Source organism: Plecotus auritus (assembly GCF_963455305.1).
Source record: "Plecotus auritus genome assembly, chromosome: 10".
Taxonomy (NCBI): domain Eukaryota; kingdom Metazoa; phylum Chordata; class Mammalia; order Chiroptera; family Vespertilionidae; genus Plecotus; species Plecotus auritus.
In genome coordinates, this window is record NC_137785.1 from 11,301,789 (window position 1) to 11,326,262 (window position 24,474).

At 58.0% G+C, this 24,474-nt stretch overlaps 1 protein-coding gene across 5 annotated transcripts in view; it reads right to left on the reverse strand.

Moving 5' to 3' along the window:
* Nucleotides 1-24,474, reverse strand: part of PRR12 (proline rich 12) — a 37,577-nt gene that overhangs the window by 9,702 nt on the left and 3,401 nt on the right. For 3 of the 5 annotated variants that reach the window (XM_080644520.1, XM_080644518.1, XM_080644519.1), the window contains 3 exons: nucleotides 23,247-23,382; nucleotides 22,252-22,398; nucleotides 21,345-21,956 (listed from right to left, as the gene is read on the reverse strand). In XM_080644520.1, coding sequence (XP_080500646.1) covers nucleotides 21,938-21,956; nucleotides 22,252-22,398; nucleotides 23,247-23,382 — 302 coding nt within the window. In that variant the 3' untranslated portion in view covers nucleotides 21,345-21,937. Of the gene's footprint in view, nucleotides 1-906; nucleotides 1,407-2,850; nucleotides 2,985-3,118; nucleotides 3,236-10,883; nucleotides 11,381-12,965; nucleotides 13,633-14,388; nucleotides 17,685-17,768; nucleotides 17,931-18,889; nucleotides 19,003-20,599; nucleotides 21,021-21,344; nucleotides 21,957-22,251; nucleotides 22,399-23,246; nucleotides 23,383-24,474 lie in introns of those variants that run through there. The other 2 variants (XM_080644521.1, XM_080644517.1) reach the window with 2 other exon arrangements.

Sequence of the window (24,474 nt, forward strand, 5' to 3'; positions counted from 1 at the left end):
TCCTCAGCTGTATGTGAGGATAATAGCAGCACGCACCGCTAAGACTGCTGTGAAAAGACTGCGAGATGAGCAAAGAGTTTAGAAGACTGCCTGCCACGTAACTAGATGCCCATAGTTGTTGGCTACTGGCTAGCATTTTTTTAAATTTGTCTTTTTATTGATTGATTGGTTTTTAGAGAGGAAGAGAGAGAAACACTGATTTGCTGTTCCACTTATTTATGCATTCATTGGCTGCTTCTTGTATGTGCCCTGACCAGGATCGAACCTGCAATCTTGGTGTATGGGGATGATGCTCTAACCAGCTGAGCTACCTGGCCAGGGCCTGGCTAGTATTTTTTTTTTTTAATTCATTTTATTTTATTTTTTTAAATATATTTTATTGATTTTTTTACAGAGAGGAAGGGAGAGGGATAGAAAGTTAGAAACACCGATGAGAGAGAAACATAGATCAGCTGCCTCCTGCACACCCCCTACTGGGAATGTGCCCGCAACCAAGGTACATGACCTTGACCAGAATCGAACCTGGGACCCTTCAGTCCACAGGCCGACGCTCTGTCCACTGAGCCAAACCGGTTAGGGCTTTAATTCATTTTAGAGAGAGGAATGGAGAGGGAGAGAGAAACATTAATGATGAGAGAGAATCATTGATCGGCTGCCTCCTGCACGCCTCCCCACCGGGGATGTGCCCTGAATGGGAATCAAACCTCCTGGTTCATAGGTCGATGTTCAACCACAGAGCCACACCAGCTGGGCTACTGCTAGCATTTTTACTTATTATTGTGACAGTCTTGCTCACGCTACCTGGACCCTCTGGACAGCCCTCTCCCGTGCCTCCTTCTGAAGGCCCAGAGCCCCCCCCCTCCCCCCCAGACTCCCCACCAGCCTCCTGGCTGCCCAGGGCCTCACCGTCCTCGCTGGGCGCTCCGGGAGATGACTCTGAGTCCGAGGAGCTGCCTGCTGGGCCCCCGCCCGCCGAGGCGTTGCCTGCCACCTCCTTCAGCCACTTCTTCCTCTTCTTGGGGGGCGGCTCGGCCTTCACCTTGGTGGGCCGGGTCTTGGGCAGCCGGGAGGTGGCGGGCTGTCCGGTGAGGCTCCGCTCCGGCCGAGTCTGCCGCCCACCTGTGCCCCGCTCCCCTCGCAGCAGCCGCTCCCCACGCGTCACCCGTTCCTTCTCCTTCTCCTTCTCCTTCTCTTTTTCCTTCTCCTTCTCCTTCTCCACAGGCCGAGGTGGGGACGCCTTCTCAGGGGCAGGGGGTTCGGGCACCACCGTCTCGGGTGGCTGCTCTGGGGGCTTCTCAGATGTCATCTTGTCAGGGGTCTCAGGCTTAGGAGGTGGCCCCGGAGCCTTGGGGGTGGGGGCGGAGCTGCCCCCCGCAGAGGCCGGGCCCTTGGCCTGCCCCGAGCGCCTGGGAGGGAACATAGGAGGGAACAGTCAGCAGCCCCCAAGAAACCCAAGTTCTCCTCTTGGGAACCCCCTGCCCCGCCCACAGCTCTAAGCCAGACCACCTTCCCTCTCGCTGAGGTGGATCCTCTCTGGGTCTGTCCATCTCTCCCTGGGCCTGTCCCCTGCCCTGGGCTCTCCATCTCTCCCTGGGTCTGTCCCCTGCCCTGAGCTCTCCGTCTCTCTCTGGGCCTGTCCCCTGCCCTGAGCTCTCCGTCTCTCTCTGGGCCTGTCCCCTGCCCTGGGCTCTCCGTCTCTCCCTGGGCCTGTCCCCTGCCCTGAGCTCTCCGTCTCTCCCTGGGCCTGTCCCCTGCCCTGAGCTCTCCGTCTCTCTCTGGGCCTGTCCCCTGCCCTGGGCTCTCCGTCTCTCCCTGGGCCTGTCCCCTGCCCTGGGCTCTCCGTCTCTCCCTGGGCCTGTCCCCTGCCCTGGGCTCTCCGTCTCTCTCTGGGCCTGTCCCCTGCCCTGGGCTCTCCGTCTCTCTCTGGGTCTGTCCCCTGCCCTGGGCTCTCCGTCTCTCCCTGGGTCTGTCCCCTGCCCTGGGCTCTCCGTCTCTCCCTGGGCCTGTCCCCTGCCCTGAGCTCTCCGTCTCTCTCTGGGCCTGTCCCCTGCCCTGGGCTCTCCGTCTCTCCCTGGGCCTGTCCCCTGCCCTGGGCTCTCCGTCTCTCCCTGGGCCTGTCCCCTGCCCTGGGCTCTCCGTCTCTCCCTGGGCCTGTCCCCTGCCCTGGGCTCTCCGTCTCTCCCTGGGCCTGTCCCCTGCCCTGGGCTCTCCGTCTCTCCCTGGGCCTGTCCCCTGCCCTGAGCTCTCCGTCTCTCCCTGGGCCTGTCCCCTGCCCTGGGCTCTCCGTCTCTCTCTGGGCCTGTCCCCTGCCCTGGGCTCTCCGTCTCTCCCAGGGCCTGTCCCCTGCCCTGGGCTCTCCGTCTCTCCCTGGGCCTGTCCCCTGCCCTGGGCTCTCCGTCTCTCCCTGGGCCTGTCCCCTGCCCTGGGCTCTCCGTCTCTCCCAGGGCCTGTCCCCTGCCCTGGGCTCTCCGTCTCTCCCTGGGCCTGTCCCCTGCCCTGGACTCTGTCTCTCTGGGCCTGTCCCCTGCCCTGGGCTCTCCGTCTCTCTCTGGGTCTGTCCCCTGCCCTGGGCTCTCCGTCTCTCTCTGGGCCTGTTCCCTGCCCTGGGCCTGTCCATCTCTCCCTGGGCCTGTCCCCTGCCCTGGACTCTCCGTCTCTCCCTGGGTCTGTCCCCTGCCCTGAGCTCTCCGTCTCTCCCTGGGCCTGTCCCCTGCCCTGGGCTCTCCGTCTCTCCCTGGGTCTCTGTCCGGCCCTGTTCTGTCCCCTCCTCCTGACAATTTCCTCTGTCGCATGTTCGGTCCCCTAGCCTTCTGGCTGTGCCCGCCTCCTGTCCCCCAGGCCCCACGGTACCTGACAGGCGCTGGGGGCCGGTGCCAGGGTTTCCGAGCACAGACCCTCACGTAATCCTTCTTGTTGACGTTTTCCAGAAACTTCACATAAAGGCGCTGGTACCGGTTTTTTGCGTCCCCAAAATATCCCAAATACTATGGAGGGGAAGAGGCACAAGAGGAACTCCTTCACCGCCCCATTGGGGCAGCCCCGACCCCTGAGACTCCCGCCGCCCCGGGCCAGACACCCCGGCGGGGCGGGTCCTCGCTGCCCCCCCCCGCGGGCTTACATTACTGGTGGCGCAGAACTGCCGCTGCCCGTCCTTGATCTCCGGGGTGAACTTCTGTAGCAGGGCCTTCTGGACGCGCCAGATGGGTGGGGGCTCTCGGCCCGTCTGCAACGCCAGCTGAGGAGGGGCACAGCGAGGCCGGCGGGGTCAGCACCCATACCTGCGCCTTGCCCCCCAATTCCTGGCCCTCTGACCTCCCTCAGTACCCCCTTAGACAAAAGGCATCGTGGTCAGACAGATATCTTTTGGTCTCGTGAGGATCTGAGTCCTGGGGACCTCGCTGAGTGTGGAGACAGCTGGAGTCTGGCCCTGTCCTCCTACGGCTCATCCAATGCTCTCAGTCCGGCCCTTCAGTCATTACAGCTTCATGGTCTGATGGTACACGCCTCCCGCGTGAGGTAATGACAGAACTCAAGCACCTGCCACCCACCCTTTTCCAGACACCGTGTCTGGCCCCAGGGTACAGCAGCGAATGAGATCGACGAAGCCTTGGTATGGGGTCTTCGTTACCAGGGTAACAAGACAGACAAGCAAATAAAGGAAGCAGGGCAAGGAGGCTGTGGCTCGTGCCAAGAACAGACAGGTGACAGGTTACCTGAGACCATTTACCCCATCAGCCTGTCTACAGAGGGCAGGACACAGGTAGCGACTCTCCCATCTCCACTCCCCGCACACCCTCAGACCCCCTCCCACACACCGAGGCTCGTGTGCCCCTGGCCTGGGCACTGGAACCCATGGATGTGAGTGAGACCCAGCATCTGATCTTGGGGAGCGAGGCGGGCAGGAGGGGAGCCAGACCCAGGCACACACAATAACAGCACCGATAAGAAATGTGTTGCCCTAGCTCGTTTGGCTCAGTGGATAGAGCGTCGGCCTGGGGACTGAAGGGTCCCAGGTTCGATTCCAGGCAAGGGCACATGCACGGGTTGTGGGCTCGATCCCCAATAGGGGTCGTGCAAGAGGCAGCCAATCAATGATTCTCATCATTGATGTTTCTATTTCTCTCTCCCTCTCCCTCTCCTTCTCTAAAATCAATAAAAATATATTCAAAAAAAAAAAATGTGTTAATGGAGGATGCTCCGGAAGCCTAGAGAAAGGACCCTCAACTCAATCTGAATCCAAGAATGCTTCCTGGAAGAAGTGACACCTAAATGAGTCTTGGAAGGACCGTGTCCCTTTCCATGCGGGGACTGGGTGAAGACCAGGGCTGCCAGGGAAGTGTGTGACCGCTGTGGCTCTAGAAAGGAGCAACTCACGGCGGTACAGATACGTAAAGACCAAGAACATAGGGGGATACGTGCGTTGTGCATTGTGCTGACCGAGATGAAGGAGGAGCAGTGCCTGCCATCACCGACTCCACGGTCAAGTGGCCACAACAGCATTCGGATGATCACTCCAATCGATTGGTCATGGCTGCCCTGAGCACCAGGCTCAGCAGGAGGGAGTGCTGGGATCAATTAATAACGTCTGCCCCTGGCAGCAGTGGCAACACCGAGGGCTGCGTGCCAGGTATTGGTTATCTACCCTTGGTTTTTGGGTCAACTGCTCTCGCAGCCACGATGCCTCATGTCCCTCCGATCAATCAGATCAGCAAAGGAGGCGTTTCCATAACCTGATGAAAATGCGGTCCCAGAGGCTCTTGCCTGGGCCTCACACAAGAGGGAGGCAGGATGGGACAGGGACCCAGGCATCCCCACCTAATGTGCCTTCCTCCAGGAAACCACGGTTCTCAGTCCTCCCTTCTGGCTCCTCAGGGAGCTAGGCCAGAGGCCCAAGGACTGAGAAGTCCATGTACATCCTGCCCTGCTCCAAAACCCTCGGCAGGCTGGCACGCAGAGACTTTGCCCCAGTTTCCCCTCCCCCTCTCCTGCCCCTGCGCAGCAGGCCATGCAGACCCCTCCAAGCTCAGCAGACAAGCCCCCGACTTTTTTTTAGACGGAGGAAGGGAGAAAGAGAGAAACATGGATGTGAAAGAGAAATATCGATCAGCTGCCTCCTGAATGCCCACCACTGGGGATCGAGCATGCAACCCGGGCATGTGCCCTGACAAGGAATTGAACTGGCAACCTTTCGGTGCATAGAATGATGCCCCACCAACTGAGCCACACTGGCCAGAGCAAGCCCCAGACTTTTGAACTTCACACTTTTGCAAATGCAGGGTCTCCCACTGGGGGTGCTTTTCTCTCTCATTGTGAATAAAATGTGCCCTGTTCTAGTTCTCAGAAGCCGTTGAGAAATCCATTAGTGCTCCCCGCTCCCCCCCAGCCAGAGAAAACCACCCCCCACTTCTGCCTCCCCCCACTGCCTATCTGCTTTCTCTAGGGAGTCAGCTGATTCTCTAGCTGGACTAAGTTCCTGGGCTCACTGCTTTCCCATTGGGCTTGGTGTCTTCACCCAAACCACTTTTCTCCCAGGATTCCCACCACACCCCCAGTCATCGGACCCAGTCAACTGGCAAACGTCCCTGCCAGCTCCTCACCAGTGCCAGTTAGTCCCAAAGCCATGTCCTTCCTGCCTCTCCTCATGCCAACGCCCACTTCCACTTACCAGGGAAGTTGCCCCACCCACTGATCCCAAAGGCTGAGCTCGACCAATCAGATTCTGTTCCGGGAATTTGAACTGTGACAAGCTGAGAGAAGGACAGTAAGCAGCAGGATGTGAGTAAGCTAGACACATCGAGCCTGCAGGGTCCATTAACAGGGGAGTCGCTGTCACAGAAGTCATGCAGTAGGACAGACTGTCACCAGAACTGGACACCTCCACAGCCACCTCCCTGCAGAGCAGGAGCCGTAGCAGAGGCTGGGCCACCCAGAGCAGATTCTCCCATTCATTCCAGACTTGGTGCTCACTGGCCAAGGCTCGACTCCTCGTATCCCTGCACATCACAAGCATGCCATGCTTCACAGACTCTTCCCGCTGGCTGGCCCATCCTCCCCACACTTTTCTCCATCCAACAAACTCTTATGTGCTCAGAGTTTACATCCTGCTAAGTCTTCAACATCCCCAAGTACTGAGAGTGAATATGATCACACCCATGTTACAGATGGGGAAGATGGAGCAGAGAGGGAGCTAATCCGGGCTGCTCCAGGTCAGCAGCCCCTCTCTCCCCACATGTGGCTCTTGAGCACTTGAAATGCAGCTGATCTGAATGTTCTATGGATGTAAAATACTCACTGGATTTCGAAGATTTGGTATAAAACACACACACACACACACACACCACGTAAAACACCAAGTTTTTCTATATTAATTACATGCTGAAATGCGATTTTAGATATGCTGGGTTAAAGGAAAGACATTCCTGTGGCTAATCTCACCCATCTTTTAACTGTTTAAAAATGTGGACCCAAGGAAGTTCCAATGATGTGTATGACTCATGATATTTCTATTGGACTGTCACTGCTCTAGGAAAAAACGATGGCCCGTGGCCCATTTTTATAGATCTAAGAATGGTTTCTACATTTAAAAAACTATATATTTTTTTTTTATTGATTTCAGAGAGGGGGAGAGAGAGAGAGAAACATCAATGATTAGAGAGAATCATTGATCGGATGCCTCTTGCACATCCCACACTGGGGATGGAGCCTGCAACCTGGGCATGTACCCTGACCAGGAATTGAACCGTGACCTCCTGGTTCACAGGTCGACGCTCAACCACGGAGCCATGCCGGCCAGGCGGTTTCTACATTTTTAAAAAAATTGTAAAAAAGGAAAAGTAAAGAACATGTGTCAGAGACCCTCAGTGGTTTACAAAGCCAAAAATATGTGCTCTCTGGCCTACAGAAAAACGTGGCCAAGCTCTACACCAGAGATTTTCCCCAGATCACCAAGACGAATACGAGAAGCAAAGCTTACAGGACACCTCAGCGTGCCGCCCACGGTCAGAGCACTGAGCAAGCCCTGACGCCAGAGTCCTCACACGGCATGAAGGAGGTACTGGTATGATCAGCCCATTTTACAGATGAGGACACTGAGGCTCAGGAAGGTTCCATACCCGTCTAACTCAGAAGTGGCAGAGACTCGTACCGGTCAGATGAAAGTCAAAGCCAGGCTCTCCACAACCATGCCGCCAGCCTGTCCCAACTCCAGGCACATGAACGCGTCCCCAACATCTGCATCGGTGACTCAGGCCCGAGGCTGTGCGTCCCCCATTATAACGCACACTTGTGTTGTATTTTAAGCACTGAGTCCTTGCCCGGTCCCCTCCTCTGCCCCATGCCAGCCGGGAGGTGGTATCAGATGGCTCTGGCTCCGATCCCAGCTCAACACTCACCAGCCAAATGATTCCCTCTCTCTGATCGTGAACTTCCTCATCTGTAAATTGGGAGCCACGGTCCCTGCCCAGAGCCCTGTTCATTGGCCCAGTGCTGAGTGCCCAGTAGCACTGGCTGCTTCATGGTCAGTGTTTGACAGAATTACAGAGAGAACCGCTGAATCTGGTGCTGAGGGCACAGGCCCCCAGAAGGCACTAGAGCTGCGGGCAGGTCCCCGCTGTGAAAGCTTGGGAACACTACTATACTGCTCTGCGCCTCAGTTTCCTTCCCTGTAAAATGGGGATAATAATCTCTTATAAAGGAAGGTGATTATAAAGATAAATCTTGGAGCCCTAGCTAGTTTGGCTCAGTGGATAGAGCGTCGGCCTGAGGACTGACGAGTCACGGGTTTGATTCCGGTCAAGGGCACATGCCTGGGTTTCAGGCTTGATCCCCCGTGAGGGTGTACAGGAGGAAGCCGATCAATGATTCTCTCTCATCATTGATGTTTCTATCTCTCTCCCTCTCCCTTCCTCTCTGAAATCTATCTATCTATCTATACACACACACTGAGTGGCCAGATTATTATGATCTCTGAATGCATAACGCATTTAAATATACACTCAGTGTGTGTGTGTGTGTGTGTGTGTGTGTGTGTGTGTGTATGGCCTGGTGCATGAATTCGTGCATGGGTGGGGTCTGGCCAGCCTGGCCAGGGGGAGGGGACATGGGCAGTTGGCCGACCTGCCTGCTGGTCGAACTCCTGGTCGAGGGGACAATTTGCATATTAGCCTTTTATTATACAGGATATACACTGAGTGGCCAGATTATTATGTGTTCAGAGATCATAATAATCTGGCCACTCAGTGTATATGATAAATCTTGCAGCCCTGGCTGGTTTTTCTCAGTGGTTAGAGCATCAGCCCATGCAGCAAAGGGTCGTGGGTTCGATTCCCAGTCAAGGGCACATATCTGGGTTGCAGGTTTGATCCCTAGCCCCTGTTGGGGAGAGTGCAGGAGGCAACCAATCAATGTGTCTCTCTCACAGCGGTGTTTCTCTCTCTTTCCCCCTCCCTTCCACTCTCTCTCTCTCTAAAAAAAAAAAAAAAAAAAAAAAAGGAAAAAATATCCTCAGGTGAAGACTAACAAAAAAAATTATTATTAAAATTCCTACCCTACCCCCTCAGCCCTAGACAGGTTTATAGGTAGTTGTAACAAACTTTCAAAGAACAACTAATTACTATCTAAACTGTTGAAAAGATCCCTTAAAAACAGAAAAGGAAATATAACATAATACTCATATGAGGCCATACAAAGTCAATGAAAAAATTATAGCAAAAAAAAACCCAAAAAAAACTTGGAGACAGTTTTGCACAATATAATATACTTCATGTCACTGAATGGTACACTTTAAAAGGGTGAAAAGGATCAACTTCGTGGTATGCACAGGGTATCACAATTAAAGGGGGAAAAAAGATTAAACTACATTCTGACTGTGACATGCCCCAAATCCTGTCCAATTCCTACTATTTTTTTATTTTTTTACTTCAGAGAGGAAGGGAGAGGGAGAGAGAGACAGAAACATCAATGATGAGAGAGAATCATTGATCAGCTGCCTCCTGCATGCCCCATACTGTCTATGGAGCCTGCAACCTGGGCATGTACCCTGACCGGGAATCGAACCATGACCTCCTGGTTCATAGGTCGACACTCAACCACTGAGCCATGCTGGCCAGGCCCCAGTTCCTACTACTGGTGCCTATTCAACACCAAATCGCTTGTCCCAGGCTGACTGGCCACATCAGCCCCAGAAGTCGTGAGGGTAAAATGAAATAATGTACACAGGGCACTATGAAGTGGTACGGCCCTGGGGGACGCAGGAGGACTGGCCAGGGGGTGGCACCCGAGACTCGAGGCACTGGGAGCGGTCTGGTTGATGGCTGGGTGGTGGTAGGACATAAGTGTTCATGCTAGCATTTTGCTTTACAACTTACAAATCTCTTATGACCGTTCTTTGGAATGTGTCAAATTTCATGCCAAAAAGATGATAAAATGTGGATGAAAGGATATGATGTCTGGGGTGGGTGGGGTGGAGCAGGGGGGCAGAACGTGCCAGAATGGAGAGGGGGCAGGACCAGCCAGGTGATGATGGTGGAAGCTGAGTAATGGGTGCACACAGTCCCGGTATTCTATTTACTCTAGTTTCCCCACAATAAAATAGCTTAAAAATAACGTCGGGAAACGACATGACGTTCATCTCATAAAACACTCCATAAAAGGTGTAATAACAGTCATTACCCTTATAATTAATCCGTCCCACAATTTCTCCATCTGTATTTTAGAAGAAACAACACCCATGATTAAATGAAATGTGACAGCAAAAACATCAAGGCCCGAACACGGTTCCTGTCCCATAGTCAACACCCAGCCAGTGACAAGGACTAATATGGAGAATGGCCTCAGCTTCCGGTGTCGCCATCAGGGTACTTAACGGCTCACTGACCTACCAAGTGCTTGCCCTCCTTGCTCTGCCTCATGCCCTGTGAGAAGGGCTGCACCGGCGAGCACTTCTTTTTAAAATGTATTTTTATTGACAGAGAAGAAGGAAGAGGGAGAGATAGAAACATAACGATGAGAGAGAATCATTGATTAGCTGCCTCCTGCACGCCCCGGGCATGTGCCCTGGACCGGAATCAAACCTGGGACCCTTCAGTCCCCAGGCGGACGCTCTATCCACTGAGCCAAACAGGTTAGGGCCTGGGTGAGCACTTATACTGTATTAACTGTCTGGTCCAATTCTACCTGCCCAGGAGCCAAGCACCGCAGAGGCCAGCAAACCTTCTGCAAAGGGGCAGACAGGCAATACAGTCAGCTCTGCAGGCCAGCGAGGCCCAGGGGCAACCACCGCACTCCCTGTGTATGGGGAAAGCAGTCAGAGGCGGTATGCAAATGAGTGGGTGTGGCTATATGCTAATGAACCAGGCCATGGGCTGAATTTGGCCCGTGGGTCTGGAGTTCATGGTGTGGAGTAACTGGAAGCAGTGAACGGGCTGGTCTGAGCAGGAACTGGAGCAGGAGCCTAAAAGGTTTCAGATGTGCCTGACATATAGGCATGCCCAACCCATTGGCTACTGCATTACAGGTGATGTCAAGTTCATAGTTATGTCATGTCGACACAGGACAAGTCCCAAGAACATCCTTCAGAGACCAGACCTCATCCGCTTTGTTCCTCACTATAACCCCGGCACCCAGGGTAACTACAATAAACAGTTAACAATGGTGTTACCTAGTTATAGGGAACAGACACACGAAACAGTATCGCAGAGACTGCGTGTCCCCAAGTCCCGGGGCCACCCCTATCAGCCCCGCGGGCTGTCAACTCAGAAGGGCCCGCCGGCCGCCTCGGTGGCGCCGCACCTGCAGCTCAGCCTGGCCTCCAGCAGGCGCTCAGGGATCCCCGCGGTGACCACCCGCTCCGGCCGGTCCAGCCGCAAGGCAGGCTGGGGACTCACCTTGAGGGAAGGTATGTCCTCCGCACGGATGACGAACTCGTCACGCTCGCGGAAGATGCCCTCCCCGCCGCTCTCGCCGGCCTCCTCGTCCGTCTCCCCGCACAGGGCTGCGGTCTCCTGCTTCTTGGCCAAGTGCAGGGGCCGGGCGTCCGGCGGCTCGTGGTCCTCAGGGGAAGGGGCGGCCGGCTCCTCAGGCGGGGCAGCGGCTGGTGGGGGCGGTGGGGCAGGTGGCGAAGGCAGGGCAGGTGGAGGTGGCGGAGGTGGCGAGCTGGACGAAGGGACCGGGGCGGGAACAGGAGCCAAAGGCGCCAGAGCAGGAGCCGGAGCGGGAATGGGAGCAGGAGCTGGAGCTGGAACTGGAGCTGGAGCAGGAGCCGGAGTCGGAGCGGGAGCCACCAAGGGAGGTGGCGAGGGCAGGGCTGGCGGTGGGGGTGGCGGCTGGGGCGTTGGGGCAGGCGGCGGAGAGGGCGGGGGCTTCTCCTCCAGCAGCGGGGGCTCTGGGGGGTAAGAGGAGCATCAGGGCTGGGCCCCCAGAGCCCCCTCCCCCCAGAGCTTCAGCCTGCTTTCCATCAACATCCCGGCATGTCCCTCAAGTTTCTGCTGTCAGTGAAAGGTGCTCCCAGCTTGTGCCTAGTCTCCTCTAGGGCGCCAATCCCGCCCCCCTGCACCCAAACATCCCTCCTGATGAAACTGAGTTCTTCAGCTACCACACACCCCACCCCCGCCCCTACTTCACCTCAGTTTCTTATTACTCTTGTTGCCCTGGCTCCTCCTCCAAAGCTCCTGTCTGACCCTGTTCTCCGATCCTGTCCAGTCACCTTCCTGACCGTCAATACCTATTCGTACAGACACCCACAGGAAGCCCACGGCCCTGTAACCCCCTTCTGCAATGTCCTCATCCGTCTTCCCACCCGGACGTTCCTTGCTCTCTTTCCCAGCCTCCAAAGACCCCATCTCTGTAGTTCTGTATCCCACTGCTCAATGCCCCCCCCCCACCCCCCACCTTCCATGGGCGGGCGTCTTCTATGCCATTTAAACTCTGTCCTCACCCAACTGTCCCCCACTCTGGTCGTCTCTCCCCTGCTCCCCAGCCCAGTCCCTACGACGTTCCTTGCCCTGCCCTGTCTCGTTTCCAAATGCCATCTGCCATCCCTGGAACCTCTTCTCTTGTCCCTGAATATGAACGTCCCTTCCTGTGACAAACCCTCTGCCTCATTGCCACCCAGGTCCCTGAGGCCAACGCCCAGCTCCCATCCGAATGCCCATTTTAGTCCTGAACGTGGCTTGGTGGCCTCAATGCCCTTGCCTGCCTCCAACCCCCATTCCTCCCAATTCTGAAACCATTCCATGCTCTACCGCCTCCTTTCCTGCTCAGAGGTTCCATCCTCCTCCACCCAAGTCCTTCTCCATTCTCGGAATAACCAATGCCCTTCTCCTTTGTACTAACTTCTAATGGGTTTCTGTAACATCCTTCTCTGAGCCCTCAAGCCCCCCTCACAACTGCCCCAAATGCCCTGCTCCAAACCCCAACACCTGTTACCCTCATTAAAGGCCCTTACATTTTGTCCAAAGCCTCAGATCAGAACCCCATACAGACCCAGCCATACCCACCGGCCTTCCCCTCTTGCCTTCCACAAGACCTGACCAGTCAGTGTTCCAGTCTGTTTTTAAACTACCTTCCCTAAGTCTCTCTCTCTGCCCCCTGAAATCTTCCTGTTCTTTAGCACACATCACTAACTCCAGAATCCTTCTCAGGGCCCGGACCCCCTGCCAGTTTAAAAAGCTCACCAAGTACCCCGTTACCAGCTGTCCCCATCACTTATAACCTGCCCTGTCCCCCAGCATTCTCCAGTGCCCACCTTGGGGCCCCTGCCAGTCCACTTAGCACCTGCAGGCAGATTAGAAAAATACACCCCTTTCTCAAAGCACTTGTTTACCCTTAGCAGAGTTACCTGCATAGATATGCAAATCTACATCATCTAACACAGTGTCCCTTAAACAGGGCGTCATCCACATAACCGTACCCAGCGTCCCGAACAGGAAACCCCTGCCCCTCCCCTGGACCATCTTCCCAGAGCTCACCAGGCGTGCCATTGCTGCTGGCACTGGGGAGCCCTGGGAGAGGGGGTGGCCCTGGGACGGGAGCCTCAGTAGCCAAGGGGGGCCCGTCCGGAGTGGAGGTGTCCTTGGGCCCAACAAGGGGCGGGTCATCGAGGGCAGAGATGGCCGAGGAGATGCTCTCCTGCAGGTCCCGGTTCTTGGCCACAGAGTCTTCCTCGTCCGAGGAGAAGGAGGGCAGCGTCTCAAGGTTCCGTTTCAGCTCCTCGTCCAGCCGCTTGCAGGGCGAAGGGCAGCCCAGCCCCAGCCCCTCACTCTCAGCAGCCTCTAGGGCACCGCCCAGCCCAAAGGCGCCGGTGGGCGGAGGGTGTGGCACGGTGGGGGCAGAGGGGGGCTGGGGCTGCAGGCCTCGCGTGGGCACGGAGGGTGGCACGCTCTTGGGGGGACTGAGCGGAGGCGTCATGCTGGCCTGGTAGAGCGGTGGGTGGCGCTTGCCTGACTTGAGGAAGTCCAGGAAGGAGGCCATGAAGCCGGACTTCATCTCCGGCTGCTTCTCCTCTACCTCCTTGATCTTGGCCTCGATCTTCTCCCGAGTCAGGCTCGAGTCCAAGCTGTTGTGGTCAGCGCCTGATAGGGCGTCACCTGATGAGGCCCCCAGACCCTCACCAGCCTTGGGCACAGACAGCTTGATCTAGATACAGGAGTAGTGGCGGGGTCAGGGCCCAAGAGTCGGGCCCCAAGTCCCCTCCTCCCTCAGACCCATGAGTCCAGAAACCCAGCCTCCTTCAAACTTCAGACCCTAAAGTTGAAGTTCCCAGACTCAGCCCATAGAATCCTTGAATTCAAGTCCACAGACCCCTTCGGATTCCAGAACGACAGGACTCAGTTCCATCCTTTTATTACTCACTGACCTCTCCTTGCTCAGTCCAGGAGCCCAGGGCTCCAGACCTCCCTCCCTCCCAGACCCAGGAATCTAGGATCCGCCATGGATAAGAACCCAAGCTCCAATCTCTTGCCTCCCTCTAAAACCCAAGTGTCAGTTCTCAGATCGCCCCAACAGTGCAATCCTGGAATTTCAGCCCTTAGAGTCATCTCCTCACAGGTTTTAGAAATATAAACCAGCTGAGCCAGTGTGGCTCAGTGGTTGAGCTTTGACCCAGGAACCAAGAGATCACTGGCTTGATTCCTGGTCAGGGCACATGCCCAGGTTGCAGGCTCGATTCCCAGTGGGAGACATGCAGGACACAGCCAATCGATATTTATCATCGTTTCTCTCTCTCTCCATCCCTCTCCCTTCCCTTCTCTAAAAACCAGTAAAAATATTTTAAAAAATAAAAATATAAAAAGAAATATAAACCATATCCCCAGTCACACTCAAGAACTTGCAACGTGGCCCGACCCTTTCCTTTCTCTAAGACTCAGGCACTGGGGCCCCACTCGCCCTCACCTTAAGTGGCTTCAGGGGCTCCAGCCGGGTGCCCCCTGCTTCCTCGGCCTTCCTGCCCCGGCCACGGCCCCGACCCCGGGGTTTCTTGGCCCCATCAGTGGGTGTGGAGGACAAGGATGGCCCAGTGGTGGTGGGGACCTCCAACGGGCGGATGCGGGGTCTTCCCCGGGGTCGGGGCGGGCCATCGCGCTTGGCCTTGGTGGGCCTGCGGCCCCGGCGCCGGGGGCCATCAGGGCCAGGGTTGGGCGGACAGAAGTCGATGTCACCTAGCGGTGAGAGGGCCGGGCGGGAGCGGCAGCTGGACACCAGGTCAGGTAGACGCCGGGGGTTGAGGCGGATGTCAGCAGGCACATCAGCCTTATCCTCATCGGCCTCGAACTCATACTCCTGGGCATACAGTTTCTTGGGCGTCTGGAAGGGAGGGTCGCGGCGTCGGAGCAGGTGGAAGGAGGACGTCTTGAGCAGCTTCTTTGGCTTGGTAGAGCAGAAGATGGGTGAGGTCAGGCCCCCCTTGGGCTCTGAGGCAGGTGGTGGAGGCGGCGGCGGTGGGGCCGCCTGGTGTGGCCCACTCTGGATCAAGCCCAGAGGTTCAGCGTTGACCGTGGAGGGCAGCTCAGGCGGCTTGCTGTGGTCCAGGCCCAGGCCTGGCGTCTCGGGCCCTGCTCCAGATGCCCGACTTGGGCAGTAGGGCCCGTAGGGATCATAGGCAGGGGGGCCAGGAGGGGGCCCAGTGCCCGCCTTGGGGTCACCTTCGTCCTCAGGCGGTCCGGCCTTGCCATAGTCGTCTGCGGCCCCTCCGCCGAACATCTCCTCCATGGTGGGGAAGAAGCTGCGCTCCTCGTCTTGGAGCAAGGAGTCGGGGAAGCAGATGGAGGTGAGTGGCACAAAGCGGGGGGCCTTGGTGCCCTGCGGGCTGGGGCTGCGGTAGGCACCCGAGGGATCCTTCCCCTCGCTGTTAGGTGGGCCCACGCCAGTGTCACCGGGCCCAGGGGGCAGTGGTTCCAGGGCCCCAAGCAATTCCTGCATGGCACCTGGTGGCTCCAGGCTCTCCTCGGGTCGCAGGCGGGGGCTGGGGGCACCAGGCTCCAGCCCATGGCTCCGTAGATGAGCCTCGAGCTGGAGAGGCATGGGTGGCGGTGGGGGAGGTGGCGGGGGTGGTTGGGGTGCCCCATCACGGGTGGCTGGTTCAAGGAGATGGACTCCGACTTTGGGGGTGCTGGAGGACGGGCTGGGGGTGTGGCTGAGGACTGAGGGAAGCAGCTGTGGGGGAGGAGGAGGCAGCACCAGTGGGAGGTCAGGGCCTCCGGCCTCCAGGAGGAGGCCATGGGGGGTGGGCTGGGCAGGCTGGGCCGTGGGAGGTGGGGGTGGCGGGCTCTTCTGGAGAAAGGCACCCAGCTCCTTGGCACCTGCCCCATAGTGGACAACTGAGGTGGCTAGCCCCTCAGGGGTCTCACCACCCCGTTCCGGCCCTTTCTTCTTCTCCTTCAGCCTCCCCAGGCCTAGCTCCAGGGCCGCTGTGGCACCCTCATCGAGGCTGGCACTGGTACGGATGACGCTCTGCAGATGGTACCTCTGGGGATCTTCCTTGGCCAGCTCATAGGGTGTGCCCGGGGGACCCCCAGCCCCGCCACTCCCCCCAAGTCCTTTGGAGGCATCTGCTGCCCCATCTTCGCCCACCAAGCCATCGGCTCCTGAGGTCCGCGGGGGGCTGGGCGCCTGTAAGAGGTGCTGGATGAGGAACTCCTCGTCCTCAGTGCGCTCAGCAGGAGGCCCCCCGGGGCCTGCCAGCAGCTCCGAGCCATCCCCCTTGCCTTTGTAGCCGCCTGCTCCAGCTGCATAGCTGCCGGCTCCCGGGGGTGCCAGGAATGGGGCTGAGGCCAGGACGGAGCTCAGGTATTTGCCAGGGGCTCCGGGAGAGCCGACTCCAGGCGGGCGACCAGAGGCAGGTGGCGACTGCAGCGGGCGGATGATGTGAGAAGGGCTGGCCTCTCCACCACCACCCAGGGAGCTGGGACCCCAGCCACCTCCGTGGCCCGAGAGCGCCGGGGAATGGCCAGTACTATAGCTGAGTGAGGGGCTGGCTGTGGGCAGCCCCTGGGAGTGGGCAGCTGGCCCTGGGTACGGCTCACCCTGCACCCCATACAGCTGCCCCTGCAGCTGGTCAGGGGAGTAGCTCTGGCACGTGGCTAGGCCAGGAGGCTGGGGGCCACTAGGGGGCTGGGGAGGCCCCCCTGAGTAGCTAGGGCCTTTGCTCAAGTCCTGTGCTTGACCCCCTCCAAACCCTTGCCCATAGGCCTGGGGTCCTAGAAGCCCCTGGGGCTGACCAGGAGAATAGGCCTGGCCTCCCGCCCCGCCAGCCCCAGAGGTCTTCCCAGTGGCATAGGCCGCTGCTGGACCACCCAGGCTCTGGCATTTGGGTGTGGCAGTTGAACGAGGTGGTGGGGGCCTGTTGGCACCACCCGCAGCTGCTCCATAGCCGCCTTTGCCCGTCTTATAACCAGGGGACTGAATGATGGGGCGGTAACCTCCACCACCACCCCCTGCTCCACCTCCTCCGGCCGCCTCGGGGCCCGCAGCCCTGCCTGACGCCCCGGCCGTGGCTCCGCTGGGCCCAGCCTTGCTAGGCTCCCCAGCGCCTGGGGAAGGCTCCCCACCACCCAGGGGGCTGCAGGCCAGGTTGGCCCGATGGCCCATGGAGGGATAGCTGCCTCCACAGCTCAAATAATGCTGGAGGGCGTGGGCAGATGGTGGGGGCGGTGGGGGCTGGGCACTGGCCGGCCGTTGGTAGTGCTTGATGACGGTGTCCTGGCGGGGCAGGGCCCGCTCGGGCGGCGGGCCTGGGGCAGCACCCGAGAAGTTGTAGAGCTGTGGGGAGGACTGCTCGGCAGCGGCGGCGGCAGCGGAAGAGGAAGCTAGCAGGTTGAACTGAGTTGGGAGGTGTCGGGGAGGTGGAGGTGGGTCTGGGGGGCCAGGGCGGTAAGGAGGGGTCTGGGCCGGGCCAAGACCAGCGGGCCCCAAGACACCACCCCCCGCCAGGCGCTCAAAGCCTAGCGAGGAGGGCACCGTGGGTGCCTGCGAGGGCTTCAGGTGCAGCACGTCATGAGGGGACAGGAGCCCATTAGCTGGGGGACTGAATGGGGGGTCCTGGAGGCTGAGGGACGAGGGCACCGGGAAGGGGCGGCTGCCGAAGGAAGCCGGGTGCTGGTAGGCCGACAGGGCAGAGGAGGATGGAAAGGTGCTGGAACCCGGCAGGGCGCCTGAGATGAAGAGCTCCGTGGGGCCTGGCGTATGCATGGCTGGGGATGATGGAGGAGACCATAGGTCAGGGTGGACCACATGCCAGCCCCACCCTGGCCCTCTTGAGTTGGCAATGGGCTTACCTGTTTGCCAGGAAGGACTGCGGAACTGGGAGAGGAGAGAGGAGGCAGAGGGGCCTGGCTGGGGGCCCCGGGACTCCAGGGCTGAGATGAGGTTCATGACGGAGGCGTCGGGCCCTGCGGAGCCTGCGTGGTGGAGGCCAGTGTCAAAGAGTCCAGAGAGGCCTGACCAGGAACAGGGGATAGAGTCAGCTAGGTAGGGGACAGGGCAGGGTTGAAAGGGAAGAGGTCAAAGGCAAGTTGGGTCAGGGAAAGGGACTGGAGGGAAGGAAAGGGGGAGAACGTGGGCAGAGACAAGCTAAGGAGACAATAAGCAGGAGGGTGCAATGCAGTCATAAGGGCAGAGTGTCCAAGAAGAGAAAGGTAGGCAAAGGAATAGAAAAATCCAGAAGGGAAAGAAGTGAGAGCCAACGGGCAGGGAGTTGCTAGGATTGGAGGCAGGGGGTGAGGCCAAAGTATCTGGGCAATTCCAGCAAGGACAAGGAATGGCCTGACTGGAGCCACTAAGTAGAACTAGAGAACAAATCTAAAGGGGCTGAGTCAAAGTGAGAGGATCCAGAAAAACAAATATGGGAAGGAAAAATGGAGCCAACCAGGAAGGTCACGATCAAATTGGACTACCCAGTCTCATTTCTGGTCCATCAGGGAGGGCAGTAGGATCAAAGGAAAGGGGCCAATCAGAAGCCTTAGAGGCAGAGCCACTGGGGGAGAATAAGGAAGGGGCAAATCTAAGGGGGAAAGGGGGCTGTCCAAAGAATCATTGCCAATCAGGAAGAATGGCAATCAGAAGGAGAGTTCAGAGAACCCAGGAGCCAAGAGAACGGGCAAACCCAGAAGGAAGTGATTGGCTGGGCTGGAGACAAGGAAAAGCCTGGAAGAGAAGGTGGGATTTGGGGGCTGTGGGGATGGGACCAATTGGAGGGAAATAGGCGGGGCCAGAAACAGAGGCCGACGAATCCGGCGTGAAATTAAGCAGCTTCAGGCCAACCAATCAGAGGAAGGACAGACATGGGCGGGCCAGGAGGCAAGGGCAAGGCCAATTAGGAGGGGCGGAACTTTCACTAGCCAATCAGCTGCCTCGGAGGGGGGGGGTGGCCTAGTCGGAGCGGGATGGGGGCCCGTACCTGCAGGGTGGTGGTTGGTGGCATAGCTTTGCAGTGGGTGGGGGGCCCCGTAGGCCTGGCGATGTAAGATGTCCGTCTCGGGGTGCGAGGTCCTGGAGCTGCCATAGACCAAGCTGGGGGGAAGGGGGAGATGTTAGGGTATCCTCCTAAGCTGCCCTCGGAGAAGGGAATTCAGCAAATCCCTCGGTGAGTTGGGGGAAATCTTCCAGCTGAATTGGGGAGAGGGGGTATTTTAAGGAACCTTGGGCCCTAAAGGAAAGAAGACAAGGGAATCGGGGTGCCCAACTAAAGAGCCATAGAAATGGTCCCCACTCGAGCCCCAGCAGCAGTAAAGAGCTCCAAGTCCCAGTAAATAGAGCCCATATAGCCTCACGTTTACAAACACAGACATGCACTAGGTTGAGACAAATACTGAGAGGGTGAAGTCAGAGAAAGTGCCTTGAGTTGAAAATGTAGGGGCCACATCGGGGCCCCCACCCCGCTGGTGACACAAAACCCTGGGGCCAACCCCAGAGCTGCGCATAGACACCCCCTCTCCTGCAGACACGTGGGAACACACAGGCCCTGAACCTCCAGGGGTGGTGCAAAGCCAGTCAGGAGCAGAAGGCAGATTGTTCCCCAAATGGGAGGGATGTGGGATGAGGAGGAGGGGATAATAAAGTACCAGGTTCAAGTACCACCATGAACACCGCCCAGCCCCTAGGGTTGAGGTTCAAATGCATGGAACCATGCAAAGCCAAGTATGTGTGCAAAGAGTATCTAACTCACGGGGGTGGGATGGGGGTGGGAGGGGAGGATAGATACAGAGGGAAGAGCCCCACATGGAACACACGTGTGGTCATGCCCCTGGGAAACCCAGGTGTGTGGGGGAGGGAGGTGGTTCAAGGCAGGTGAAGAGTGAGGGCGCAACACAAATAAACAGTAGGTAAGGGGCTGATGCGAAGGCCAACAGACTGCCAGCTACACAAGCATAGGGTCCACGCTCACACACACAACCACACACCCGAATCTTCCCATGCAATAATGCACAAAACCCCGGGGCCCCAATCCATGGCCCAGACTCAAAGAGGTCAAATACTCCACTCCTCGCCATCAAACAGGATTCCCTGCCTTTGGGGGTGGGGAGTTAAAGGGGGCGTGTCTCAGATACCAGGAGGCCCCCCCTTACACACGCGGAACCCCAGCTTAGCAAGGGGGCGGGGCCCCGGGCCCACTCTGCGCGCGGAATTTCGGGGGGGTTGGGGCCCGAGTGGCGCGGCCTCGAGCAGTCCCGGAACAATGGGACCTGGGAGGGGGGCGCGCCCCCCATATCTACGTTCTAATTCTCCTTTCCTTCCCACCTTTGCAAGAGCAGAGCCTGGGGCGCGGGGGGGAGGGGTCAGCAAGCCGGGAATCCAAGGATGGGGGGAAATCCAGGCCTTGCTTCGCCAGTCCCTCCCATTTTCCCAAGGCCTTTCCGTCCGAAATTGTTTTGCAGCCCCATTTTCCCGCTGCATCTCTCCCTTTGCATGCCGGAGCTGGCTTTGGCGGAGTTTGCAATTTGCAAACTGGGGCGGCGGCGTTGTTGCAAACCAAGGAAGGCCGCTCCCTTGCAAGCCGGAGGGGAGTTTGCGATGCACGCGTCACCGGGCGGGCCGGGCCGGGCCGGGCCCGGCTCAGCTCGGCCCCCACCCCTTGGCCCCTTCCTCCAGGCCACCCTCGGCTCCTTACCTAGCTTTAGCTGACCTCTCGTAACTCCATCCCGCCCCGGCGCCGAGCGGGTCCCCGAAGCCGGCGCTGGGGTAGTTCCTGTCCATGAATTGGCCGCGGTGGAAATTGGGGGGAGGGGGAGGGAGGGAGGGAGGGAGGGGGCGCGCGCGCGCTCTCCTCCGCCGCCGCTCCCTCCGCTGCTGCTTTTTTCCCCCTTCGCTCCCTCTCTCTCTTTTTTTTTTCTTTGCTGCCGCCGAAGGCCCGGGAAGGGCCCGGGCAGGGAAGGGAGGGGACGGGGCGGAGGGGCGGACAAGGGAGGGGGTGCAGCCGCCGAGCCAAGGAGGGGGGAAGGGGGTTCCCCCTTGAGGGAAAGGGGGGAGGAGGGACCCCGCTGTCTCCGCCTTTGCCCCGGCGCTTGCAAGAGAGAAAGGGGGAGCGCGCGCTCAGGAGGGGGCGTCCCGGGCGGCCCCGGGGTGGGTGCGGGCGCTGGGTGCTCGCTCTCTCGCCGCCGCCGCCGCCGCCTCCTCCTCCGCTGCGCTCACGGTGCAGCCATCTTTGCACAAGGCGGCTGGGGGAGGGGGGAGGGGAAGGGGGGGCGGGCGGCGGGGTGTCTGGCTGTGCTCCGCTTCCTCCCACAATCCCGTGCAAATGCAAAAAAAAAAAAGAGAGAGAGAGAGAGAGAGAGGGAGGGAGAACGAGAGACAGACAGCGCAAGCCGGGCTTGGGGGTGTAGGGCGCAACATTAGTACAGAAAATCAGCTCCACTACGCGCAGACGCGCCTGGGGTCGCGATTCAGTTTATTTCAATTTTTTGCATTTTTTCACTTTTTTTGGTTTCTTTTCCAAAGAGCTTTTATTTAGGGGGAGAGCCTGCGCCTGATGAGTACGGTTGCAAATATGCCCCCAACCCTTTCCCTGGGTTGCAAAGTGCCCCTGTACGCGCGCGGGGAGCGCACGAAGACATGCGTGTGCACGGGCGGGGCTCTGCGTGTGTGTGGTCCGTGTCACTGGAGGGAGATGGCCGTGTCTAACCTCACACGCGAGTCTGCACACTCGGCCTGCGTGCCTGGGTCCGAGTTTCCACAGCAAGCCTACCCCGGGGGCGGGGATGACGGGTACCCCCCAAGGTCAAGAAAGCGTTGGAGCCCGCGGGGTGCCGGAACTCGGGAACACTTTTGCGGAGACGTGAGTGTATCCGTACTCGGCGGAAACACGTGTGCCAGGGTAGGCCTCGAGCCGGACGACCCCTACCCACTGCACTCCCCAAGCTCAGCTCCGCAGTTTAAGAGTCTTGGGAGCTTCCGGAATCCGGTGTGAATCTGGGGCATGGTTCGGGGAACCCGGCTCCGAAGTAGCTCTTCACCGAGGCCTCTGGAGGCTGCATGGGGAGGGGCACAGTGGGGAGTCAAAGACCCGGCTGTTTTTCCGCCCCCCTCCTCGCCAACCAAGACCTTTCCGAACCGCTCTGGGCGTCCCAGCCAATCCTAGACCCTCTGGGCACAAGACCCACCCTCCTCGGAAGCTCCACTCTCAGGCTGGGCCACGCCCCCGCGCTCAAACCTTGCCCGGAATAATAAGCTCAACATTCCAAGTCCCGCCCCTGAGCCCACGCCCCGCCTCCAGCAGTCCCCTCCCCTCTGCGCCCCGCCTCCGGGCAGAAGCCAGCCCCGCACCTGGTGTAGGGTGGCGGAGGTGCGTCGTGCACCCCAGAGGCCGCTAAAGCCTGTTCGTAGGTGGGGAGGCCTGGCGGTTGGGGTGGCGGCAGGGGCGTTGGCGAGCCCGGAGAGCTCAGGGGACTCAGAGGGCTGATGAGCTCGGCCCTGGGAACAGAAGGTGCACAGTTAGCAGGGGAAACCTAGGGATAGAAAGACTCGGGAGAAGGAGGGAGGACTTAGGGACCCAGAGACACTGGGGTTGGGAGGGGAACATGTGGAAGGGAGATGAACCAGGAAAGAAAGAGGGTCACCTTCAATCTCACACGCAGAAAAGCACCTCAAAATGACAGGCAGATGCACAGGGACAGGAAGACCCAGAAATCAACAACTGCTGAGAGAGACTCTTATTCACAGACACACAGGTACTCCAGGTATAGGCAGAGAAATGGAGAAAAAGACAGCCTTCAGAGGCAGGTGGACACACACAGATACAGACACAACACAGAGATACCCACTCACAGTAAACTCCTGACAATCCCCAGACCCACCATACTTCCAAGACTGACGCTCAAACACCTTTCTGGACCCTGCCACTGAGAAAGACACACCTAGACAACTCCCACAGGCACACACAAACATTTGCTACACCCTGTACCACGGAAACTGACATACCACAGTCGCCCACAGACACCCATAGACCACAGGCTGCTGCTTCACCAGAGACAATAGTCACACACTGATCACCACACCGACACCTGGTATGGCAAAGACAGGCAGTCAATGCTGATTGAGCTCCTACTGTGTGCCAGGTATTCAGGATATAGTCAGACAGACACACCGCAACCGGACACAATCTCACAGACTCACTCTCCACATGGCTGTCTCCTCAGATCTCTCAGCAGCATCCACCTGCCTCCAACCCTCGGCCCCTCTCCTTAGGTTGACCTTTCCTCCCTCCCCTGCTCACCCTTCTCTCCACCCCCCCAGCCCCTTCCCCCCTGAAGTCCCCTTACTCTTGAGGACTGGGTAGCTGGCTTCTGCCACGTCGCCAATGTAGATACCAAAAGGCTCCCAGGCCCGCCAGCACAATGAGCAGGATGCCAGATGTCAGCCCCACAACCAGGCCTGCTACATCCACTCGTCCACGCCCTGTGGAGGAGCGGGGGGAAGAGGGAGCCACTGCCCCAGGGGCCGCCACCCCACCCACCCCAACATCCAAATGCCTTTCTCCTGAGGGAGGAATACTGGCTAAGAAGCAAGGCAGAGCTGGGGCCACTTCCTAGCTGTTTTTACTGAGGCAACTCACCTCACTCATTTCTCTGAGCCTCCATCTCCTGCTCTGTAAAATGGGACTATAATCCCTCGCTGACAGGTTGCAAAAATTCAATGAGATTAAATGCATAGAAGACCTATGATAACTTCAACTGGTACCTAGAAAGCATGGCAGCTGTATCCCCATGACGATAGAAGCCCCTCCCTAGAGGGTGGTTCAAGACCGTCCTAAGCAATCCATCGGCTAAGATTGCAGGTGACACACCACAGGTAAGGTAGGGAGGTCACGTGGCCAACTCTCAAGGCCCACCCCTCACTGAACACTGCCAGATTTAACAAATAATAAATAGGACACCCCACAAAACTTTACATACACCACAAATATTTTTCAAATACAGATATATCCCATATATTAAGTGGGGACTTACTTATACTAAAAAAATGACTCATGTGTACTTGAAACTTAACTCAGGAAGAGGGTGGGGGTAGTTCCTGTATTTTATCTAGCAACCCTGTCCCCTCTGGAATGCAGCCCCTTTTACCAACCAGGCAACTGAGGGGCAAGGTCTCAACTCTGAAGGAATTGCAGAACCCACAGGAAGGCTTTGGAATTTACCAGAAGGCTAGAAAAAAATTCATTTATCGCCATAGCTGGTTTTGCTCAGTGGATAGAGCCTTGGCCTGTGGACTGAAGGGTCCCAGGTTCGATTCCGGTCAAGGGCACATGCCCGGGTTGCGGGCTGGATCCCCAGTGTGGAGCGTGCAGGAGGCAGCCGATCGATGATTCTCTCTCATCATTGATGTTTCTATCTCTCTCTCCCTCTCCCTTCCTCTCTGAAATCAATTAAAAAAATTTCACTTGTCAATGGAGGAATTTAGGGACCTTCCTCCAATAACAGATGGCTGGGTGTCTAGAACTCACGTGGCCCCTTTCCTAAGGTGCAGCCCCTTTAGCAATCCAAGGCTTGT